The sequence below is a fragment of the Aedes albopictus genome, chromosome 2 (assembly GCF_035046485.1).
Source record: "Aedes albopictus strain Foshan chromosome 2, AalbF5, whole genome shotgun sequence".
In the NCBI taxonomy this organism is placed as follows: domain Eukaryota; kingdom Metazoa; phylum Arthropoda; class Insecta; order Diptera; family Culicidae; genus Aedes; species Aedes albopictus.
Window position 1 is genome coordinate 155,901,412 of NC_085137.1, and position 20,385 is coordinate 155,921,796.

A 20,385-nucleotide genomic window follows, 5' to 3' on the forward strand; every position below is an offset into this window, starting at 1 on the left:
TGTCATTATCCTGGCGAAGCTTAGCAGTGGTGCCAGAACAGTGGACCTAACCTATTTCCTTGAAAACCAGTCATCAGGTAATCAGAAAAGCCGTTATTTGTTGTATCGCATGCATGGGTTTGGTACTCTTTTATATTTGGCCACATCCGTCGGGACCCCCGGAACCGGTTCCGGACAACTACTGGTTCAGACATGGTTTGATACTGTTTTCCTGCTAACCGTTCATAAGGTTATCGAAAATGCCGCTGTTTGATGTGTCGCATGCATCGGTTTGGTACTCTTTTATATTTGGCCATTTCCGGCGAGACACCCGGAACTGGTTCCGGAATACAACCGGCTGTCCCGTATGTGGTCTGAGCTTACTTCCCTAATAACCGGCCATCAGGTTATTGGAAAAACCGTGATTTGACGTGTCGCATGCATGGGTTTGGTTCACTTTTATATTTGACCACTTCCGGTGGGACATCCGGAACCGGTTCCAACACTACCGGTTCAGATATGGTCTGATATTGTTTTCCTGCTTACCGTTCATAAGATTATCGAAAATGCCGCTGTTTGATGTGTCGCATGCACCGGTTTGGTACTCGTTTATATTTGGCTGGTTCCGGCGGAACATCCGGAACCGGTTCAGGAACACTCCCGGGTCAGATATGGTCTGATACTGTTTTCTAGCTAACCGTTTATCAGATTATCGAAAAAGCCGTTGTTTGATGTGCCGCATGCATGGGTTTTGTTCAATTTGATATTTGGCCACTTCCGGCGGGACACCCAGAACCGGTTCCGGAACACTACCGGTTCAGATATGGTCTGAGATTATTTTCCTGCATACCGTTCATCAGATAATCGTAAATGCCGTGGTTTGATGGGTCGCATGCATGGGTTTGGTGCATTTTCATGTCTGTCCCCTTCCAGGGGTACCGATCCGGAACACCTAAATGGCCATAACTCCGAAACGGCTGGACCGATCCGAACCATTTTCAATAGGAAACAATGGGATCAGATGCCGCGTCGAATGAACCATCGGTCATTAAAATCGGTTGAGGTTTACTGCCAAAAACTGATGTGAGTTTATTTGTACACACACATACACACACACATACACACATACACACACACACAGACAATCCCTCAATTCGTCGAGCTGAGTCGATTGGTATATGTGACTCGACCCTCGGGCCATCTATCAAGAAGTCATTTTTGGAGTGAACATATAGCCTTTCCAGTACACTTAGTGTACTAGAAAGGCAAAAAAAGTTGGAGGGGTTGTATACTAGACACGACCGCAAGGCTGACGTTGAACAACGTCCGTTTATGCATTAGTTTCGATGATAGAATGCTGTAATTAACATTGATAAAGACTGTGATACGAAATTTTGATTTGGTTTAGTTTTATTGTAGACGGCGATTCATTCATATATTACGTAATGCATAATTTGGCAGTTTTCGACTCCCTCCCTCCCCCACGTAACAACTTCTATATGAGATAAGCGTAACACAGCTGTAGACCTCCCACCCCCCTCAGCGTTACGTAATATTTGAACGAACCTTATGAATTCGTTAATTAACCCTTGAGCGGAAATTTCGGTGGCCCTGAAAAGAACTGCTGGTTTGATTGGAGATGGTGATTGATCAATCTTGTTGTTAATGAAGATTGATTTGTCGCCATGTCATGCATCTTGATGCCGTTGAAGGTTTGTGGAACAAGCTCAGAAAATTGGTTGCAATCGGTTGGTATTACTGTTTTGAAATTGCACTTATTGAATAAAATGAAAATAGGGTTAAGTACTGTTCCTTTTAATTCCACTAAGAATTTGCATCCTTTGACAGATATGTATTTCGACCTCAACTGTAAGGTCGTCTTCAGTGTGTAGAACACTGAAGTCGAAACTACGGGGAATGTTTCTTTTCCACAGGAGTTTTCCGAAAAATTAGGTGAACCTGATTTTTTCTTATTTAGTTTTTGTTCATATATATATGAACCCTACCTGTGAAAAAAAAATGATTAAATTCTGAGAGCCTTCGTACCTATATATACGATAAGATTAAAAATGCCCATGAATGTTATATTTTTTTATGAACACAAATTGTATCAAATATCAGCTCCAAAATAGGGAAAACCTCAAGCATTCACTCGCAAACATTGTTGCTGCTATTGATATAACAAGAAATAATCCCAAATCCTAAACTAACTTTTCACCCAGCAAATTTGACACGCAGGAACAAACTATGCTCCGCTAATTTGTTTAGCCGCGAATTGCAACACCACCAGAACAAGCAGCTGCAACGGCAGCAGCTAGTGCAGCAAACTTTCACCGTTTGTTAATTTATGCTCGGCGTGCTGCAGCTGCAACACCCCAAATTGGCAGTGGCAGTTTCGCTTTGTTCGTCAACACCGGTTTTTGTTTCGGAAGCTGGAGGGTGGGCAAAGCAGGTGCGGTAAACTTTCCTTGTCCTGATCCGATCCGACCCAACATACCAGCCAGCCGGCGAATGCAACTGGAAATGAGTAATTAGATTTTGCCCACCATTCATTGCCTTTAGCTGAACCCCGGAAGCAGCTGTGTAATGTGGCTTCGCTGCAAGGACCGACTTTGATTCACGCCCTAGTTTTTCTTTCTCAGGGACCAGAGAATAATGGTGCGGTGTTTTTAATGACGCTGAGGTGATGGTTGTCGTCGGCACCTTTGGAGAGCTGGTTGGGATAATGCTGCACTGTCAGAACCGAATTCCGGTTATCACACAAAAAAGCCAGATCGAAAAGTTTTCCTATTTTTCTCGGTCCGGCTGGGAAATGATCTATGCAACATAAAGAAAACTGTTGTGCGCCAGAACAATTGTAACAGGCGTATTGATTTTTATTGAAGTTAATTAGAAAATAATGAAGAATTACCAGCTAAAATTGATAATCGTTTTTTTTTTTATTGTTTTTTTTTCTTTTCGGCCAGAGGCCGCACAGACTGAACATTACTAACATTAGACATCGGACAACACATATAATACCCAGTGGCTTAGTGGAGAATTTTCCGTTTGACAAAAATTTTCCCTGACTGGAGCGGGAATCGAACCACACTCACAAGTCACCTAAACGACTGACGCCGCCAACCGCTCGGCCACGAAGCCCACTTTTCAGGAGCGGCTTGTGGTTGATTGACTGCCCGTTGATGCTAATCCAGTCCAGCATGTATCGCCAGACTAGTTGCAGTCTACGGGCGCATCCGACAATCTGCCACGAAAAACTGAGAAAGTGGCAATGTGAATTTTCCGATGAAGCTTGTCCGCCAGCGCTACTGCTGAAGCAGGGTGAAACAGTGCCCGGGAAGGTGATGCCCTGAACGCACACTGGGAAATGAGGAACAGCCAGGGCAAATAAAAACTAATAAAAAAGTTTTTTAATTGAAAAGTAATTTTCTACTTCTCCGCTTCTCTCTGCCTTTGATAGTGCTGGTTGGTTGATTGTGCGGGATTGCTCTTCGCTCCACGCGGTTCGACCTCGCCGGCTGGGAGGGCGAGCGAGGTTGACCTGGATGCAGTTTGGTTGTTGTTTTACAATGCTGCTGTTGCAACCTTATTGAATTGTGTTTGCCGAGGGACGAAGTACAAGCTGGAGAGAAAAAAAAACTCCGTTGCAGTAATGATTCCACAGAACCGGGTGCCAAAGGAAATTGTTTCTGAAATGTACGATGCCACGGGGGTGGAAACGATTGGGCATCGTGCAGTGCAGTGGGTGAAAAGTATAATTAAAGTTTCATATCGAGGTGACTGCCACGTGGAAGGAGTTTTACGATGAGTTTGACATGGGTAAGGGTATGAACGCACCTCAAAAGAAATCGCTTAGAATTCTGAGTTTTTTTTTATTATTTGAGTTTATTGGTAAGGAATTCCTTTGGGATTCCCTGATAAATTCCTTCTGGGATTTCTTCAGGAATTCTTCCCAGAATTCCTCCGAAGATTTTTTGAGAAAATCCTTAAGGAATTCTTCGAGAAATTTCTCCAGGAAATCCTTGTATAATCCCTCTAGAGATTTCTCCAGGGATTCTTCCAAGGATTATTCAAGGAATTCCTCCGAAAATTCATCCAGGAATTTCAACCCCTGGAATTCCTTCCGGATGCTCGGATTTCACCTGGGATTCCTCCAGGCATTCCTCTAAGGATTCCTCTAGGAATTTCTTCAGAGCTTGCTCTAGGAAATGCTCTATGCATTTCTTCAGGAATTATTCCAGACAATCCTACAGGAATTTCCCAGAGGAATTGCTTCAAGGATTCCCACAGGAATTCCTTCAGGAATTTTTCTAGGAATTCGTTCAGGAATTTATCCAGGAATTCTCCTTTGCATTCTTCTTAGAATTATTTGAGGGGCTCCTCAAGGAATTCATCCATATATTCCTCCAGGAATTCTTCCAGGAACCCCTCCAGGAATTTCTCAAAGACTTTCGCTTGGGATTCCTTCAGAACTTCCTCCAGGAATTCCTTAAAAGGTTTCATCATAAATTTCTCTAGAGGTTCCTTCAGGAATATCTCCAAGGATTCCTCCAGGAATTCCACTAAAAATTCCTTCATATATTCCTTCAGGCAATTCTTCAGAAATTCTTCTAGGAATTCCTTCAGGATTTTCTCAAGGGATTTTTTTTTATTTATTTTTTTTAAGGATTCTTCCCAGAACTTCTCCAGGGATTCCTCGCAGAATTCTTCCAGGGATTCCTCCAGGAATTCGTCCAGGGATTCTTCCAGGGATTCCTCCAGGGATTCCTTCAGGAATTCATTCGGGTATTCCTTCAGAAATTCACACAGGGAGACTTTTAAGGATTTCTCCAGAATTTCCTCCAGAGTTTCCTACAGAGCTTCCTCTAGAGTTTCCTCCAGGAATTCCCTCAGGAATTCTGCCAAGAATTTCTTCAGAAGTCCCTCCAAGCTTTTCTCCAGAACCTCCTCCAGAGATTTCTACAGGAATCGTTTCATGCATTCCTCCAGGATGTCATCTAGGGATTTCTCCAAAAAATTCCGACAGGGATTTTTTCAAGAATTCCTCCTGACATTCCTATAGGGATCCCTTCAGAAATTCCTCTACGAATTCCACCAAGGATTCTTCAAGAGATTTCTTTAGACATATCTCCAGGGATTTCTCCCAGAATTCCTCCAGGAATTCATCCAGAGATTCCCCCAGAATCTTCTCCAGGAATTACCCCAAAATTTCTCCGGGATTTTTTTCAACAATTCCTCCAGAGTTTCCTCCAGGAATTCCTCTAGGGCTTCAGCCAGGAATTTGTCTAGAAGTTACCCCAGGCATTCCTCCAGGATTTCCTCCAGTCATTCTTCCAGGAATTGCTTCAGGGATTTCTCAAGGATATCCTTCGGAGATTACTCCAAGAATTCCTTCTTCAAACATTCCTTCAGGAGTTATTCAAAAAGTTTCTTCAGAAATTTCTCCAGTGGTCCCTCCAGGGTTTCCTCCAGGAATTTCCAAGGGATAGCTCCAGAAAAAAATCCAGATATTCCTCCTAGATTTCCTCCGGGAGATCCTCCATAAATTTCTTCAGGAATTCGTCCAGGGATTCCTCCAGCAATTCATCCAGGAATTTCTCCAGAGATTCCTGCAGGAATTTCTTCGGGTGTTTCTTGGGAAATTCCTCCAAAAAATCCTCTAGGAGTTTCTTCAGGAATTCCTCCAGGGTATCCTCCATGGTTCCCTACAGGAATTTCTTAAGAAGCTTCTTCAGGCATTTCTCCAGGGATTCTTCCAAGAATTGCTCCAGAAATTATTTCAAGCACTGCTCCTTGGAATTAGCAAGGCATTTCTCCAGGTATTCATGCAGGTATACTTTCAGAGCTTTCTCCAGAGATTTCTCCAGGAATCCCATCTAGAATTAACCCAGGGTTTTCTCTAAGAATTGCTTCAGTTATTCCACCAGGAATTCCTCCAGCAATGCCGACTTGTATTATAATTCTTCAAGATAATTTAGAGGGATGCATACAGGAGCCTGCCAATTCTCCAAGAAGCTAACCAGGAATTCTTCAACATTTCTCTTCAAGGAGTCGTTTAAAAGTTCACCCACGGATTTGTTCAAAAATCCACCCATCAATTTCTTCAAGAATACCCCTTGCAGCTTCTGCAATGGAATTTCTTCAGGAGTTCGTCCTGTTATTCTTTCAGAAATATATCCTGGGATTATTTTTTTTTTCTCCAAGAAATCTTTCAAGCAATTATCGATTGATTATTTAAAGAATTCCTCCAGAGATTCCTTTGGGAGTTTCTCTGTCAGGAGATCGGAGTCCGAACTTTGGACTTTGACCTATTAATGGGTGACTTCGCGCCCGAAGCCGGGTGACGAAATGTAAATTTTCGTATCATAACGGTTGTAAGAACTATAAATATTATGTCTCGCCTCACGTCGTGCGTATTATGAATATCGAGGGATTCCTTCAGAAATTCCTCCGACAATGTCTTAAGGGATACCTCTGACGATTGTTCCAGTACATATTCAAAGACTCCTTCAGGAATTCAGCAGGGATCTTCTTCCATGTTTTGTGTAGGGATTTATCCAGATTTTTTTCTTTGAAATTGTCCAAAAGTTGTCCAAAACTTTACCAGTGATTTCTTCAGGAGTCCCTCCAACAGTTTCTTCAGGTGTTTACGCAGATATTTCATCAGGAACTCTTGCAATAAGTCCTCCAGAGATTCTTCTAAACAACAAACATATCTCAGAAGAAACACGTCAGTGCAGGATGCCTGAAGGAATTCCTGAAAAAATCTATAAAAAGAATCCTGGAGGAACTTCTGCACAAATTCCTGCTGTTATCTCTGCAGGAATTCCTGGAGCAGTTCTTGGATGAGACCCTGCAGGAATTCCTGGAGAAATTCCTGAATGAATTCTTGGAGCAATCCCTGGAAGAATTCCTAGAGATATTTCTGGAATGAATTCCTGGATAAATTCTGAAAAAAAAAACTCCCTTGAGAAGTTTCAGGGGCACTTCGTGGAAGAATCCTTTGATTAACTTCTGGAGGATTTCCTGGAGGAATCTTTGAAGGGTTTCCCAGACAAAATTCTAGGAAAAGCTCTGGAGAAATTCGTGGAGAAATCCCTGGAGGAATCCCTGAGGCAATTCCTGGAGGAATATTTGTAGGAATTCCTGAAGGAATACCTGGAGGCATCCATGAAAAATTCCTGAAGAATCTCTAAAGAAATCCCTAAATGATCTCCTGAAGAAATTTCAGGAGGAATTGCTGACAAAATTTCTGAAGGATGTCCAGGAGGAATTTCTGGCGAAATCCCTGGAGGAATTTCAGAAGAAATTAGGTGGAGTTCCCAAAAAAATTCCTGGATAAAATCCTGGAGGAATTCCTAGAGGTATTTCTGTGGAAATAGCTGAAGGAATTCCCAGGAAAATCTCTAGAAAAATTCTTGAAAGAAATATTAGATGAATTTTTGGTGGAATCTCTAGAGAAATTCTGGGAGATTTCTATTTCTATTTTTATTATTTTTCGATTTCTGAAAAAACCCTTGAGAAATTCGTGGAGGAATTCCCAGAGGAATTTCTGAAGGACTTCCTGGAGAAATCTTCTAAGGATTTCCTGAAAGAATCCCTGGGGGAATCCTTGGAGAAATTTGTGGAGAAATCAATGTAGGAATCCCTGAAGCAATTCCCGGAGGAATATCTGGACGAATTCCTGGATGAATGCCCAAAGAACTTGTGAAGGTATTCCTGGAAAAAAAATCTGAGGAAATCCCTAGAAGATTTCGTGGAAGAATCCTTGGTGGAATTTCTAGAGGATTTACTGGAGAAATCCATGGAGAAATTCGTCGAGAAATCCCTAGAGCAATCGCTGAAGCAATTCCTGAAGAAATCTCCGGAGAAATTCCTGGAAAATACTTCAAAGTATTCCTGGAGAATATCCAGGAAGAATTTCTGAAGAAATGCCTAGAGGATTTCCTAAAGAAATTCCCAAAGATATTCGTGGAGAAATTGATAATATAATTTCTGAAGGATGTCAAGGAGCAATTCGTAGATCAATTCCTGGAGGAATTCGGGAGGAGTTTCTGGAAGAATCTCTAGAGAAACTCCAGAAGAAATATCTAAAAAAAATCTCTTGAGGAATTCCTGGAGAAATCCTCGAATTATTTTTTGAAGGAATCCCTGAATAAATTCGTGGAAAAATCCCTGGAAAAATCCTGGTGGAATTCCTGGAGGAATCGCAGCAGCAATTCTCGGAGGAAAATCTGGAGGAATTTCTGAAAAATTCCAGAAGGTATTCCCAGAATAAATCCGGAAAGAGTTTCAGAAGGAATCCCTGAAGGATTTCCTGGACAAATTACGGAATAAATTGGTGACAGAATTAACGAAGATATTCCTAGATTATTTCCTGCTGAAATACCTGAAGGAATTCCAGGGGTAGTTTCTGGACGAATTTCCGAGGAGACCCTAGAAAAATTCCTGCATGAAATCCTGGAGGAACACCTACATGAATTCCTGGAGGAATCCCAAAAGAACCTCCTGGAAGAACTCCTGGGGAATTCCTGGCGGAATATCTGGAGGAGTCTCTGAATCAATTTCTGGAAAAATATCTGGAGGAATTCCTGGAGGAATCGCTAAAATAATTCCTAAGGAAATCTCTGCAAGAATCCAACGAGGAATCCCTGGAAGGGTGCCTGGATTAATTCCTGAAACAATGCCTGGGAGAACTCCTGGTGGAATTCTTGAAGGAATCCCTGAAGTAATTCCCGAGCAGAGGAGCATATCAAAATCATTACAACAGAATCACATTGAATGCTTTTATATCATAATTTGTTATTATTAACTTGTCAAAGTATTACTTTTTTATAACAAGTTTTGTTGGGCAATCTGATTTTGTTATGATCAGGTAATTGAGATTCATCCACTAAATAATATTTCAATAATATACTTTGTTGTAGACCAAGTTTTGTTATTATTCTATAATTGAAAATGCACAAATATGTGATGTACTATAACACAACAATAACAAGTTTTCAAGTTCACTGCAAGATTCATTGTTATTAAGTTGTTACTGAATCTAACAAAACATATTTTTAAGTTGGTTTACCAGGAACATTTTTTTGTTATGATATTTGTTATTTTGCCGCTTATGACAGACAAGTTTATAACATAATAAGAATTGTAATAACATAAAAATTACGGATTCCATTAGACAGTTATTATGCCAAAATAATATATTTTATTATGCTTTCGATATTCTCTTCTGCTCGGGTTCATAGAGAAATCTAAGGAAGAGTTCCTGTGGTAGTCTCTGGAAAAATCCTTGGAGGAATCTCTTGAAAAATTCCTGAATTGATTCCTAGGGGAATACCTGGTGGAGTTCTTGAAGAAATCCCTGAAGCAGTTCCTGGAAGAATCTCTGAAGGAACGCTTGGAAGAAGTCCTGAAGGAATGTATGGAGGAATTCTTGAGGGATCCCTGAGGGAATTCCTGAAGGAATTTCCAGAGCAACTCGTAAAGAAATCTCTAGAGGAATTACTGGCGGACTCTCTGGAGAAATTCGTGGAGGATTTTTTAGAGAAATCCCCGCAGGAATCCCTAGGGGAATTCTTGGAAGATTTCCTGGAGGAATTTCTGAAGAAATTTCGGGAGTAAGGAAATACCAGGATTAATTCTAAAAGATGGAAATCTTGGAGAAATACTCGAGGATTCATTATAAGAGTTCGTGGAGGAATCCCTAGAGGAATTCTAGAAGAAACTCCATAAGGTATCCCGGAAGCAATTTCAAGAGGAATTTCTTAGGGAATCCTTAAACAGCTCCTGAAGGAAGTATTGAATTAATTCCTGGAGGAGTTTCTTAAAAAGTACAAAGGAAAATTTGTGAAGGAATCTTAAGAAGAGTTCCTGGGAGATTCTTTGGAGTAATTTTTTAAAATGAATTGTTCCAGAAAAAATCACAGAAGGAATTCCACAGTGAAGCCTAGGAGAAATTCTTGGAGGAGTTCCTGGAGGAATCCCTGGAGGATATCCTAGAGGAATTCCTCTAGGGATTTCCGGAGGAATCTCTAGAGAAGCTTCTGGAGGAATCTCTTGAAGAATTCTTGGAGGAATTTCTGTAGGAATTTCTAAAGGAATTTCTAGAGACATTTCTCTAGGAAACTCCAGAGGACTCCCAGAAGAATCTCTGAAGAGAGTCGTGGAGGAATACCTTAAGAAATTCAAGAAGTCATCCCAGCTGGAATTTCTGAAGAAATCGCAGAAAGAATTCTTTGAGAAATCCTGTAGGAATCCTAAGAAGAGTTCGTGGAGGAACTCCTTGAGGAACCCCTGTAGCAGTTCCTGAAAAAATCCCAGGAAGAATCCTGAAAGAAATTCCAAGAAGCATTCCAAAACAGTCCCTGAAGGAACTACTCGATCAATTCCTGAAGTAGTTCTTTAAAAAATTCCAATTCCTGAAGGAATCCTAAAAAGAGTTCCTAGGGGAATCATCGAAGGAATTTTCAAAATAATCCCTGTTCCTGACAAATTCCAGGCAGAATTTCTGTAAGAATACCTAAACAAATATGAAGGAATCTATGTGTGCAATAAATTCTGGACGAATTATTGTTGGAGTCATTTAATGGACTTCCAAAAGAATGTTTTGTACAATGTTTTAAGGAATTCTTGGAATATTTTTTAGATAATCTCTGGTAAAGTTTTGGAAAGGGTTTCTGGAAGATATTCCTGCTGAAATTCTTTGAGTAAAGCATACAATCATAAATTTGTAAAATGGTGCATTCAGCTACAAGTGAATTGCAAAATTCCACTAGGGTAAAAGCCCCCTTCTTCGGCCTAGTACCTATATTCATCTCATTTTGTCTCAAAGACTAGAGATGTGCGCCGTCGAGATTTATTACTTCACGGCGCCGGATGTTTTGATTTTCTAGCACGCCGCCAGCTTAAAACTCATCACGCCGCCGAACTTAGAATTTCCTCAATTATCTTCAGAAAATAATCGAATGCATGTCATTCATTGTCGAATAAACAAAATATTTTGTTCAATGATCCTGTTAAGATTTTAGTTACTTTTTAGTCACTTATATATCATCATAAAAAAATCCAAGCAAATATCATATTCTTCACACAAGGTGTATAAAGCATGCAATGGCAGCATGCATGCTTTTCCCCGCGTGACGTCATAACGACGTTCGTTTATAATTGAGGGGGTTAGAAGCAAAGGGGTGTAAGTGACAAAAACCCACTTTCGAGTAAATGAGGTTTAAAATGTTTCGCCAATTTTTCATTACATACAAAATGTGAGGAATTTCAAAATCAACCCAATTTTCTCCGATTTATTATATTTTTTTTAATCATCGTAAAAATAATCTTAAAAAAGCTCCTGAAAGCTCGAAATCTGAAGAATTCAGGTCTCAATAATTCAATTCATGCCATAAATTAAAAATTATTTAGGCAGCATCCATTTATTACGTAACGCTAAAATTTATAATTTTGCGACCCCCCTCCCCCTCCGTAACGCTTTTTTGTATGGAAATCCAAAAAATGTTGTATGGGCCGTAACGCTTGGCCATACTCCCCCCTCCCCCAACAGCGTTACGTAATTTGTGGACTGCGCCCTATGGATTTTTTTTATTTATTATGGAACGTTTAATTGTCTGCCGCACTATATACGAGTGCGCAATTACAAGTTACTACACTAAAACCTCAATTTATGCACATGGCTGGGGGTGCATAAATTAAAAAAGGCATAAAATGAGGGAAATTTGTGAAACTTCCTGAAATGCCTCGAAAATCCCCCTAAAACCCCCTCGAACGCACCTGCGACGCTCCAAAACCCCCGAAATCTCCTCCGTAACTCTTCCGTAACGCCTCTGAATCCCAAACCCCAAAATTCCTCTTAATAAGACGCTCCGAAACCCCCCAAAACGCCTCCGTAAGGTCTCTGAATCCCGCCAAAAATGCTCTGAAACTTCCTGAAATGCCTCCAAAATCCCTCTAAAATCCTCTCGGACCCAATGTAACGCATCTGAACCTCCAAAAACGCCTCCAAATCCATCTAAGACCCACTTGCACCCGTTTAACGCACGTGAGATCCTCGGAAACCCCCGAAAACGTACCTGTAACGCCTCCAAACCCCGTCGAAAATCCTCTGAAACTCTCTGCAATGCTTTCGAAAACCCCCTCAGACCCCCGAAAACCCCCCGGAGATCTCCTGGTACCCCGCGGAAACCCCTTGGAACCCCCTGAAACTCCCCTGTGACTTCCATTTGCTCAGCTGCCGTTGCAATAAGGACTGTATCGGAAATTAACTATAAACGTTCACAATTGCCTGAAAAATAATCTGTTCGAAATAAACGTAACTTTATTTTTGGAGATACTATATAAATCTCTTAAATAACGAATGGCAGTTCTGATTTTCAAAAAATAATCATTTAACTTGGACTTTTATCTTAAAGATTGCACACATGTTTTTAAAATTTTGGACACCTCCTAAAATTTTAAAATTGGGAAAACTGTGGGAATATATTCAATTTTTTCTCTTATTTTTGCGCAAATACATTCTTTTCCAGAATGCTCATGATATAGGAAATTTTTTTTTATCAAGAAAAATTCCCTTCGCAGTTTAGGGCAATTCTTAAAAATGAAAAAAGGCCATTTTTCGAGGAACCCTTTTTTATGCGTCTTTAAAGAACGATTACGCAAATAAAAAATACATAAAGTAGAAAATTTGCATTTTTTTTCGATTGGGTATGTATTTAAATCGATTGAAGAGGTAGTTTTACCAGAGAACGGAATTTTATAATCTCTGAAGATATTTAAAACAGAGCGTCAAAGTTCGACCAAAAAGTTGGTATTTTTTTGGGATAGACCATATTCTTAATGTTGGAGGTTTTTCTATCCAAAATAAGAATTTTAATAGCAGGTTTTGAGTGATATGTTATGTGTACATAACTGCTAGTAATAATCATTATTTTCCAGATTTTTCCCCGTACACATTTTTTTCGCTACAAATGTTTGAAACGTTAAAAAAATTTAAAAAAAATGCAGTTTGTACAGATTGTTATTTTGTGAGGTATACTCATAGAACCATATTTTCAATAATACTAAACATATTCCAAATTTCTTCAAGCTTTCTAATCTTAACTATATTGCGAAGATTTCATAGAAGAACCGAAACGAAAAGACCAACCGTGCGTCGAGATAGAGCATTTTGAATGTTTATAGTTAATTTCCGATACAGTCCTTAGTTACCGTCATTATTAAATATTCTTATGCACAATATTGGTTCTGAGTAGCTTTCCCTTAGTTTATGCAGGTCTTAAAAAAGGTGCATAAACTAAAAAGTGAATAAAAATAACATGCATAAATTGGGGTTTTAGTGTATTTACATTCTCATATGCAAAGTATAGTTTGTTAAAATGTTTCGCTATATGAGATGTAAAAGAGCGAAATATTGAAATCTCATTTTTAACGCCGCCGCCACCGACGACCAAAAATGATGTTTTAACCGCGGCGCACATCTCTGCCGAAGCACCAAAGCAAGCATCACAGCGGTGCCAGACATCAAGAAACAAGAAGTTAATTGAATGAGATTTGGTCACTACAAATACGATGTTTTTTCAATCAGAATATGGTTTCTTGGGTTAACATCTTGGTAATCGAACTTCTACGCAAATCGATCAATAATTTCATTTTTCAACGCCATTTCTTTCAAAATATTTGGTTTGGTTTTCATCTAAACATGCTGCTACCGCTCAAGCTTTACGAACTATCATCCAGTTCGGCAGCACTGATTTGCCAAACAGCTGTATGCGAGTGTAAAACGTGGGGAGCGAGCTTAGACGATTCGTCGCGCCGCACATTGTTGTGACGACTTCTCCTTTGCGAGAGAGAAAAACAATCACAATGAAACTGTCACCTGCTAGGGAAAGGGAGTGCGTTAGTGGGTGAGTGCAGAATGCTCTACAATGAGAAAATGTGAGAGTGGTTGTGGATTTGCTGTAAATACTGTTGAGATGAAAAAGGGGCCACCCGGTGGACCGCGATGAGATGAAAATTTTACGGTGTGCTGAAGATAGGTGCGAGTGGCTCGCGATTTGTAATCGCAATTAAATCAAATATTGAAGATAAATCCCACTCTAGTGCATCGTAGGATCAACAGTGGAAGTGAGCACGTGTGTTAAAGGTTTGTTTCATTAAATTTGAAGCGTAATCATTGCGCTGTGAGTGATTTTTCATGTTGCACATCCTTAATGAGACTAAGATAGGTACAAATACCCTAGATTTCACCCAACAGAATTACGTTTCCAAAGTTAACCCTTTACGAGCAAGCGAGTAAAGTTCAAATCCATTACGCTTTCTTAGCACAGTAGCCACCTCGAATGCTTCCATGGGGTGGATAGATTTTTTTGTCACCACGGCGCAACGCCTCAGAGCCCTCGGTGTGGGTCAACCAAATGCGCCCAACAAGCATTTTCCCGCATGCGCCATCGGATATAAAATACCCACCGTGGATACCACCCATCATCAGTCGCAGTACAAGCATCAACCAGCACAGTCACAGTGTTCCAAGTGGTTCCAGTAACAACCAATCAACAAATCATCAAAATGAAGGTCATCGCCGCATTCGTCCTCTTCACCGCCGTCGTCGGAGCCCTGGCTGACTACCCAGCCCCACCACCACCGAAGCCATACCACGCCCCACCCCCACCAGCGTACCACGCCCCGGCTCACCACGCTCCAGCTCCACACCACGCCCCGGTCGTCCACACCTACCCCGTCAAGGCCCCGGCAGCCAAATGCGGCGCTAACCTGCTGGTCGGATGCGCCCCGAGCGTTGCCCACGTCCCATGTGTCCCAGTGCACGAGCATGGCCACCACGCCCCAGCACCACACTACTAGGAACACCAAGTTGAACCGCTGAAACGACGACGACAGACACGGGTACGGATACTGGACCACGGCAAGGAACAACGAGCTGACACGGTTGATGCGGAATAGTATTGAACAAATTGTTTTTATTTTTATAATTTTTGAGACTTTTTGATTGAATGTTGTGAGTGTGAAGGAGAATAAATTGTTAGTTTTTTTTCTACAAAAAACGTACTTGCTTGGCTTGTTCGGTTTATGGTACAGATATCACACTATGGTTAAGATAAGATGGTCCGCTGATTGATTTCACCTTGGAAGTTGCAATTGGTCGAATTTACACGCTTTTAATGGTATTGGTAAAATGAATTAATGACAAAGCTGATCAGTTTCAGTTTGCAATTGGCAAGTATCTCTTAGACCGTTCGCAATGCTGTTTTATTTTGTATGACGAGTTTTAAAATTTTTAAAACTCGCCATACAAAATAAAACAGCATTGCGAACGGCCTTAGATGCATTGACCAAGTAGATCAAACTACTATTTCTGAATTTGTATGTAAAATTTTTTATCAAACATATTTTGTGATAATTGGTATCAGTATCTCGAAATTGCTTTCAAAAACTCAAATAAAAGATTTGGCCTAAACTCTACTGTAATTTTAGAACTCTTGCATTGTACTTTGATGTTAAGTTTGAAAACATCATATTATATCAGTAAATTTCAGACATAAATCGATTCGACGCATCTCATCTCACTACTGCAGCATAAGTGACAGCTTGATAATTCAATCATCCGCTACTGCAGCACACTCACTGCAGATGAAATCTCATTTCAGTCGACTAACTCAACATCCCCCGTCAAAGCACACATGTTGCAGATCAAACCCAATCAAAGTCATTAAGGTTCCGGGTATGTGCTCTTCTCAACCACTCTCGTCGTCACCAACTATCTGTACGCAGCATCACATCCAACCCTATCATATAGCTACTATATCTAGCTAGTACCTTATACCAATAAGCTGCTACCACCCAGGTCCACCATCATTGCCACCAGAACGAGGAAGGCGTTAAAAGAGTTACTGCTAACTGCCGCAAATAACGAACACTCTGCTGCTGGCATAAGCAAACAATCCACACTACCTGCGGAGGGCTTAGGGACAAAACGTCGAAAGACAAAACGTCGAATGCCAAAACGTCGAATGCCAAAAGGTCGAATGCCAAAACGTCGAAAGGGACAAAACGTCGAAAGGACAAAACGTCGAAAACGTCGAAAACGAGTAATCTAAGCAAATAGTGAGTTCTTTATTCTTTTAAAGGATACTCATTCTTTCACTTGTATCTGCCAACTAGTTCAGTGGGAAGCCTTCCTGATGCTCCCTGAAACAATACCTCAGGGTCGGCATGTTCCTTGACCAGTTCTTCGTGGGTAGGGAATATTCACACTGTCGTATATAAAAAACTCACATCACGTCACGTTAAGTGTAAAATTATTTATTCCCGAACTTTCCCGGCTTTTCTTCTTTTACTTCTTTGAGGCCCCTTCTACTGGCACCCAGTGTTGCATTTGAACTAAACGCGAGCCAAAAAGGAACTAAGCTTGGATGTGTCATCAAATCTTATGTGCGTCCTGACCAAGGTGCTGCCCTAGGACTTGGTGACGCATCTGCATGCATGCGTTGTTGCGCGAATATATGCGCCATAATGAAATGGGACATTTTGGCATCGGGCATTAAGATTCTGCACCGAAATCCGGATTTTCCGGTAATCCACGGTGACCAAACTAGTTCCCCCTCTCAATAGAGGGTGACTTTCTGAATCGAATCAATCCAAGATATTTGTGAAAAAATGGCAAACAAATGACCATTTAAGTTTACCAGGGTGCCATGTTTTTGCGGGTGCAGTTCTTGATCAAATTTTGAACTGAACAATGTTCAAATATGTTTGATCGCAGCGTGTCGCTTTTGAACTTCAACGCAAATTGATCGCGTTCAAATGCAACACTGCGAGTGGCACACTGTAACAAGTTTCCTTCCACAAATTTTCAACATTACGTCACAGCATCCTTCAGGGTAGCTTCGATGGTAACCTCTAGCTATCGTCTGCCGGATCTCTGGCACCTTAGGGTGGCGATGGCGATCATCGGGTGCATTGTTCCTTCAAGGGCGTCTGGTTTGGTTTACAGCACGACTTACCGGTACTTTCCATCCCAACGTAAGAGGTGGGAGGGAATGTCTTCCTCAATCAGAACCAGAGTTCTTCTTGAAATAGCGGGGTTTTGACTAGCTGTCCTTCTCCGTAATTCATCCGGTATTCACAGAATATGGTACTAGTACAACAATGCTAAGTATCCTCGCAATAATCTTTACTCAGCTAGTGGTTTTAACTGAAGTATTATAGAGCGCAAAATGAGTCACTGACCTTCAGCGTTCGGGCAGTGACTCCAGATAACGAGACAATGTTCGTGTGTCCCCATCAATCAGTTCGTCATCTTGGTGGGTCTACCGTATCACCACCCCTCTCAGGCTACCAACAGGATCGATTTGAATTCACACAAAATTTCCAAAAAAAATCCACGCTGAACTGTGAACACATACACACTTTTCGACGTTTTGTCCTTTCGACGTTTTGTCCCTTCGACGTTTTGTCCTTTCGACGTTTTGGCATTCGACGTTCTGGCATTCGACGTTTTGGCATTCGACGTTTTGTCACCCATTCACTCATCTAGAGTCGCAAAGCAACAGCAAGCACCACCATCGAGGATACGGTACAGTTAACGTAACCACAAACATGAACTAAGAGACTTTCCCACAGATGATGATGTGGGTGGGCCTGAGGGATTTGTATGTTCTCTGCCGATGGTTGGTGGAAGAGTGCGTTGCTGAGGCTGTTACAAAAAATAACCCTCCATGCGGTCCATGCGGAAGGAATTCATTGCATTCAGTCAGTATTTTTAGGGTATGTATGAAGTATCAACAGAGTGATAAAGGAAGGAGACCAGAGCAAATCACATAGATGACCAACTAGCACAGAGCATTAATCCATTCTTGATCATCTCAAGACCACGGCGTTACTTTCCTTTTTAAGGAATAACTAACACTTTGTGAGTTTGTCGAGTGTGGGATTTGAATCCAGGTCCTCTTAGAAAAAGTCACAGTTCCGTTGCATTATTTGGTGAAATTATCAAGGTCTTGGATTGAGACTTGGTTTTCTTCAAAAAAATGTATTTAGACCACCAAGCGATTTTGTATACCGTTCTGGGAAATTTCTTTTCTGAACAGATTAAGTGAAAAATTTAAATGGTATGTACTATTTTCCGTATAATCGTAAGACATATCTTTGAAATAAATTACCTTATTTTTCCGACTATTTATGATGTTCCATCAGTGGTAAAGTTAGTCCAAATCTGAAAAAGTGGAAGGAATAAAATGAACATGTGTTCAATAATATGTTTCAAATATGACTGTATCGAAAACACTTCTTTAATTTAAATTTGTTGTTAGTTAGTTAGTTTTAATTAGTTTTAATAATTACATATCAGAAAAAAATAAAAGTATCATTCTTGCAGAATAAACCCCGACAGAGCGTAGTACACTAGAAGCATAACCAAGAGCGTAGCCAGATTTTGGGCCAGGAAGGTGTGAGCACTGCTAGCAAATTTATATCGACTAACATTAATAACTACACAATACACGATGAAACAGGATATAGTAAAATTTGATTATAGAAGCATTATTGAACCCTGCAATAGTCAAAAGGTTGTGCATGCAGAAAAAATCTCGCTGATAGTGCACAACATCAAAGTAGTTTAAGGTTAAGGATCTTCTCTGAACTCATGTAGTACGGTTTCTTGAGATCTTAATAAATGTTTCAGTAGTATCTAAAGGTGCTTCGTTAAAAAATACTATGGAATTCTTTTCTTATGCAAATGTTTCGAACAGTTATCCAAGAGTTCCTCCTCCTCTTCTTGGCGTATCGTCCTCACTGGGACAAAGCCTGCTTCTCAGCTTAGTGTTCTATGAGCACTTCCACAGTTATTAACTGAGAGCTTCCTCTGCCAATGACCATTTTGCATGTGTATATCGTGTGGCAGGCACGAAGATTTTCTATGCCCAAGGAAGTCAAGGAAATTTCCTTTACGAAAAGATCCTGGACCGACCGGGAATCGAACCCGTCACCCTCAGCATGGTCATGCTGAATGCCCGTGCGTTTACCGCCTCGGCTATATGGGCCCTCAGTCCAAGAGTTCAGCTAAGCTTAATTATAGAATCAGTCAACCGTTTTTGTTTTATGTTTGAATGCCGTCATTAAAACAACAGACAAAAAGAAAAGGTTGACTGATTTTTTCCTTGAAAAGGCCAAATAAAGCCGGCCGAAACGTTGGGTAATCCAAAGCTAGCTGTTTAGATTGACCCTAGACCGAGAAAGTCAACATCTGTGCACTAGCAGTATTCCGGTTGAAGCTAACCTTAAAAAGTTTGCACATGTCCCTGGAGGAATCCCTGGAGTAACTTCTGGACTGCAGGAAAAACTGCTGTATGAAACCCAGAAGAAACTTCTGCAGTTATTCCTGGTGGTTCCAGATGCAAAAACTTTTGAAGAAATCTATAATTGGAAATTTAGAGAAATTCCAGGAAGAAACCCCAAAAAAGGCCAGGAGGAAAGGTATTCCATGCAGAACCCTTTGAGAAATTCAAGAAGGACCTGATAGAATTTAAGGAGGAATCCCCGAGGGATATTGTGAATGAATCTCCGAAGGAATTCCGGTAGCAATCCCTGAAGAAATTGCAGGACGAATCCCCACAGGAATTCTAGGAGGATTCTCCGAAGGATTTCCAAGGGAATCTCCGGAGGAAACCCAGGGTGAATCTCTGAAAAATTTCCAGGTCCCATTCCCAAAGGATTTCCAATAAAAATCACCGAAGGAATTTCAGGAGAAATTCCCTAACAAATTCTAGGAGGAAGTCCCGAAGGATTTCCAGGAGAAATCCTCGAAGGAATTCTCAAAGGAATCCCCCAAGGAGTGCTTGGAGGTATCCTTGAAAGAGTTGCAGGAGGAATCCCCAACGGATTTTCAAGAGGAATCCCTGAAGGAATTCCAGAAAGATTCTCCGATGGATTTCCAGACGTATTTCCCGAAGGATTTTGAAGAGGAATCTTCATAGGAATTCCCAAGAATAAAAGGACTTCCCAAAGTTCATAAACCTGGAAATGAAATGCGTGAGATTGTTTCAGCCATTGGTTCACCTACACACAAAATTGCCAAATATTTAGTACAAGAATTCCAAAACATGCCTAAAAAATTTCACAGTAGATCTGTCAAGAATTCCGAACAATTCACAGAACTAGTACAGAATTTATCCGTTAACGACGATGAAATTTTAGTTTCATTCGACGTTAAATCACTATTTCCAAGCATTCCAGTTAAAGAGGCCATTAACCTACTAGAAGATTGGCTTCTGAACCAATATGAAGATTCAGATTCAGATTGGATTAAGAAAGTTCGTACATACATCAAATTAACCAAACTTTGTATGGAAGAAAATTATTTTTCGTTCAGAAATGAAACCTACA

At 40.7% G+C, this 20,385-nt stretch overlaps 2 protein-coding genes across 2 annotated transcripts in view; both read left to right on the plus strand.

Moving 5' to 3' along the window:
* Positions 1–20,385, plus strand: part of LOC134287769 (uncharacterized) — a 289,934-nt gene that overhangs the window by 7,808 nt on the left and 261,741 nt on the right. The window lies entirely within an intron of this gene.
* On the plus strand, positions 14,491–14,935 carry LOC134285929 (vitelline membrane protein 15a-2-like). The gene has a single exon (XM_062847484.1). The coding sequence runs from the start codon at positions 14,554–14,556 to the stop codon at positions 14,845–14,847; it is 294 nt and encodes a 97-aa protein (XP_062703468.1). The 5' UTR covers positions 14,491–14,553; the 3' UTR covers positions 14,848–14,935.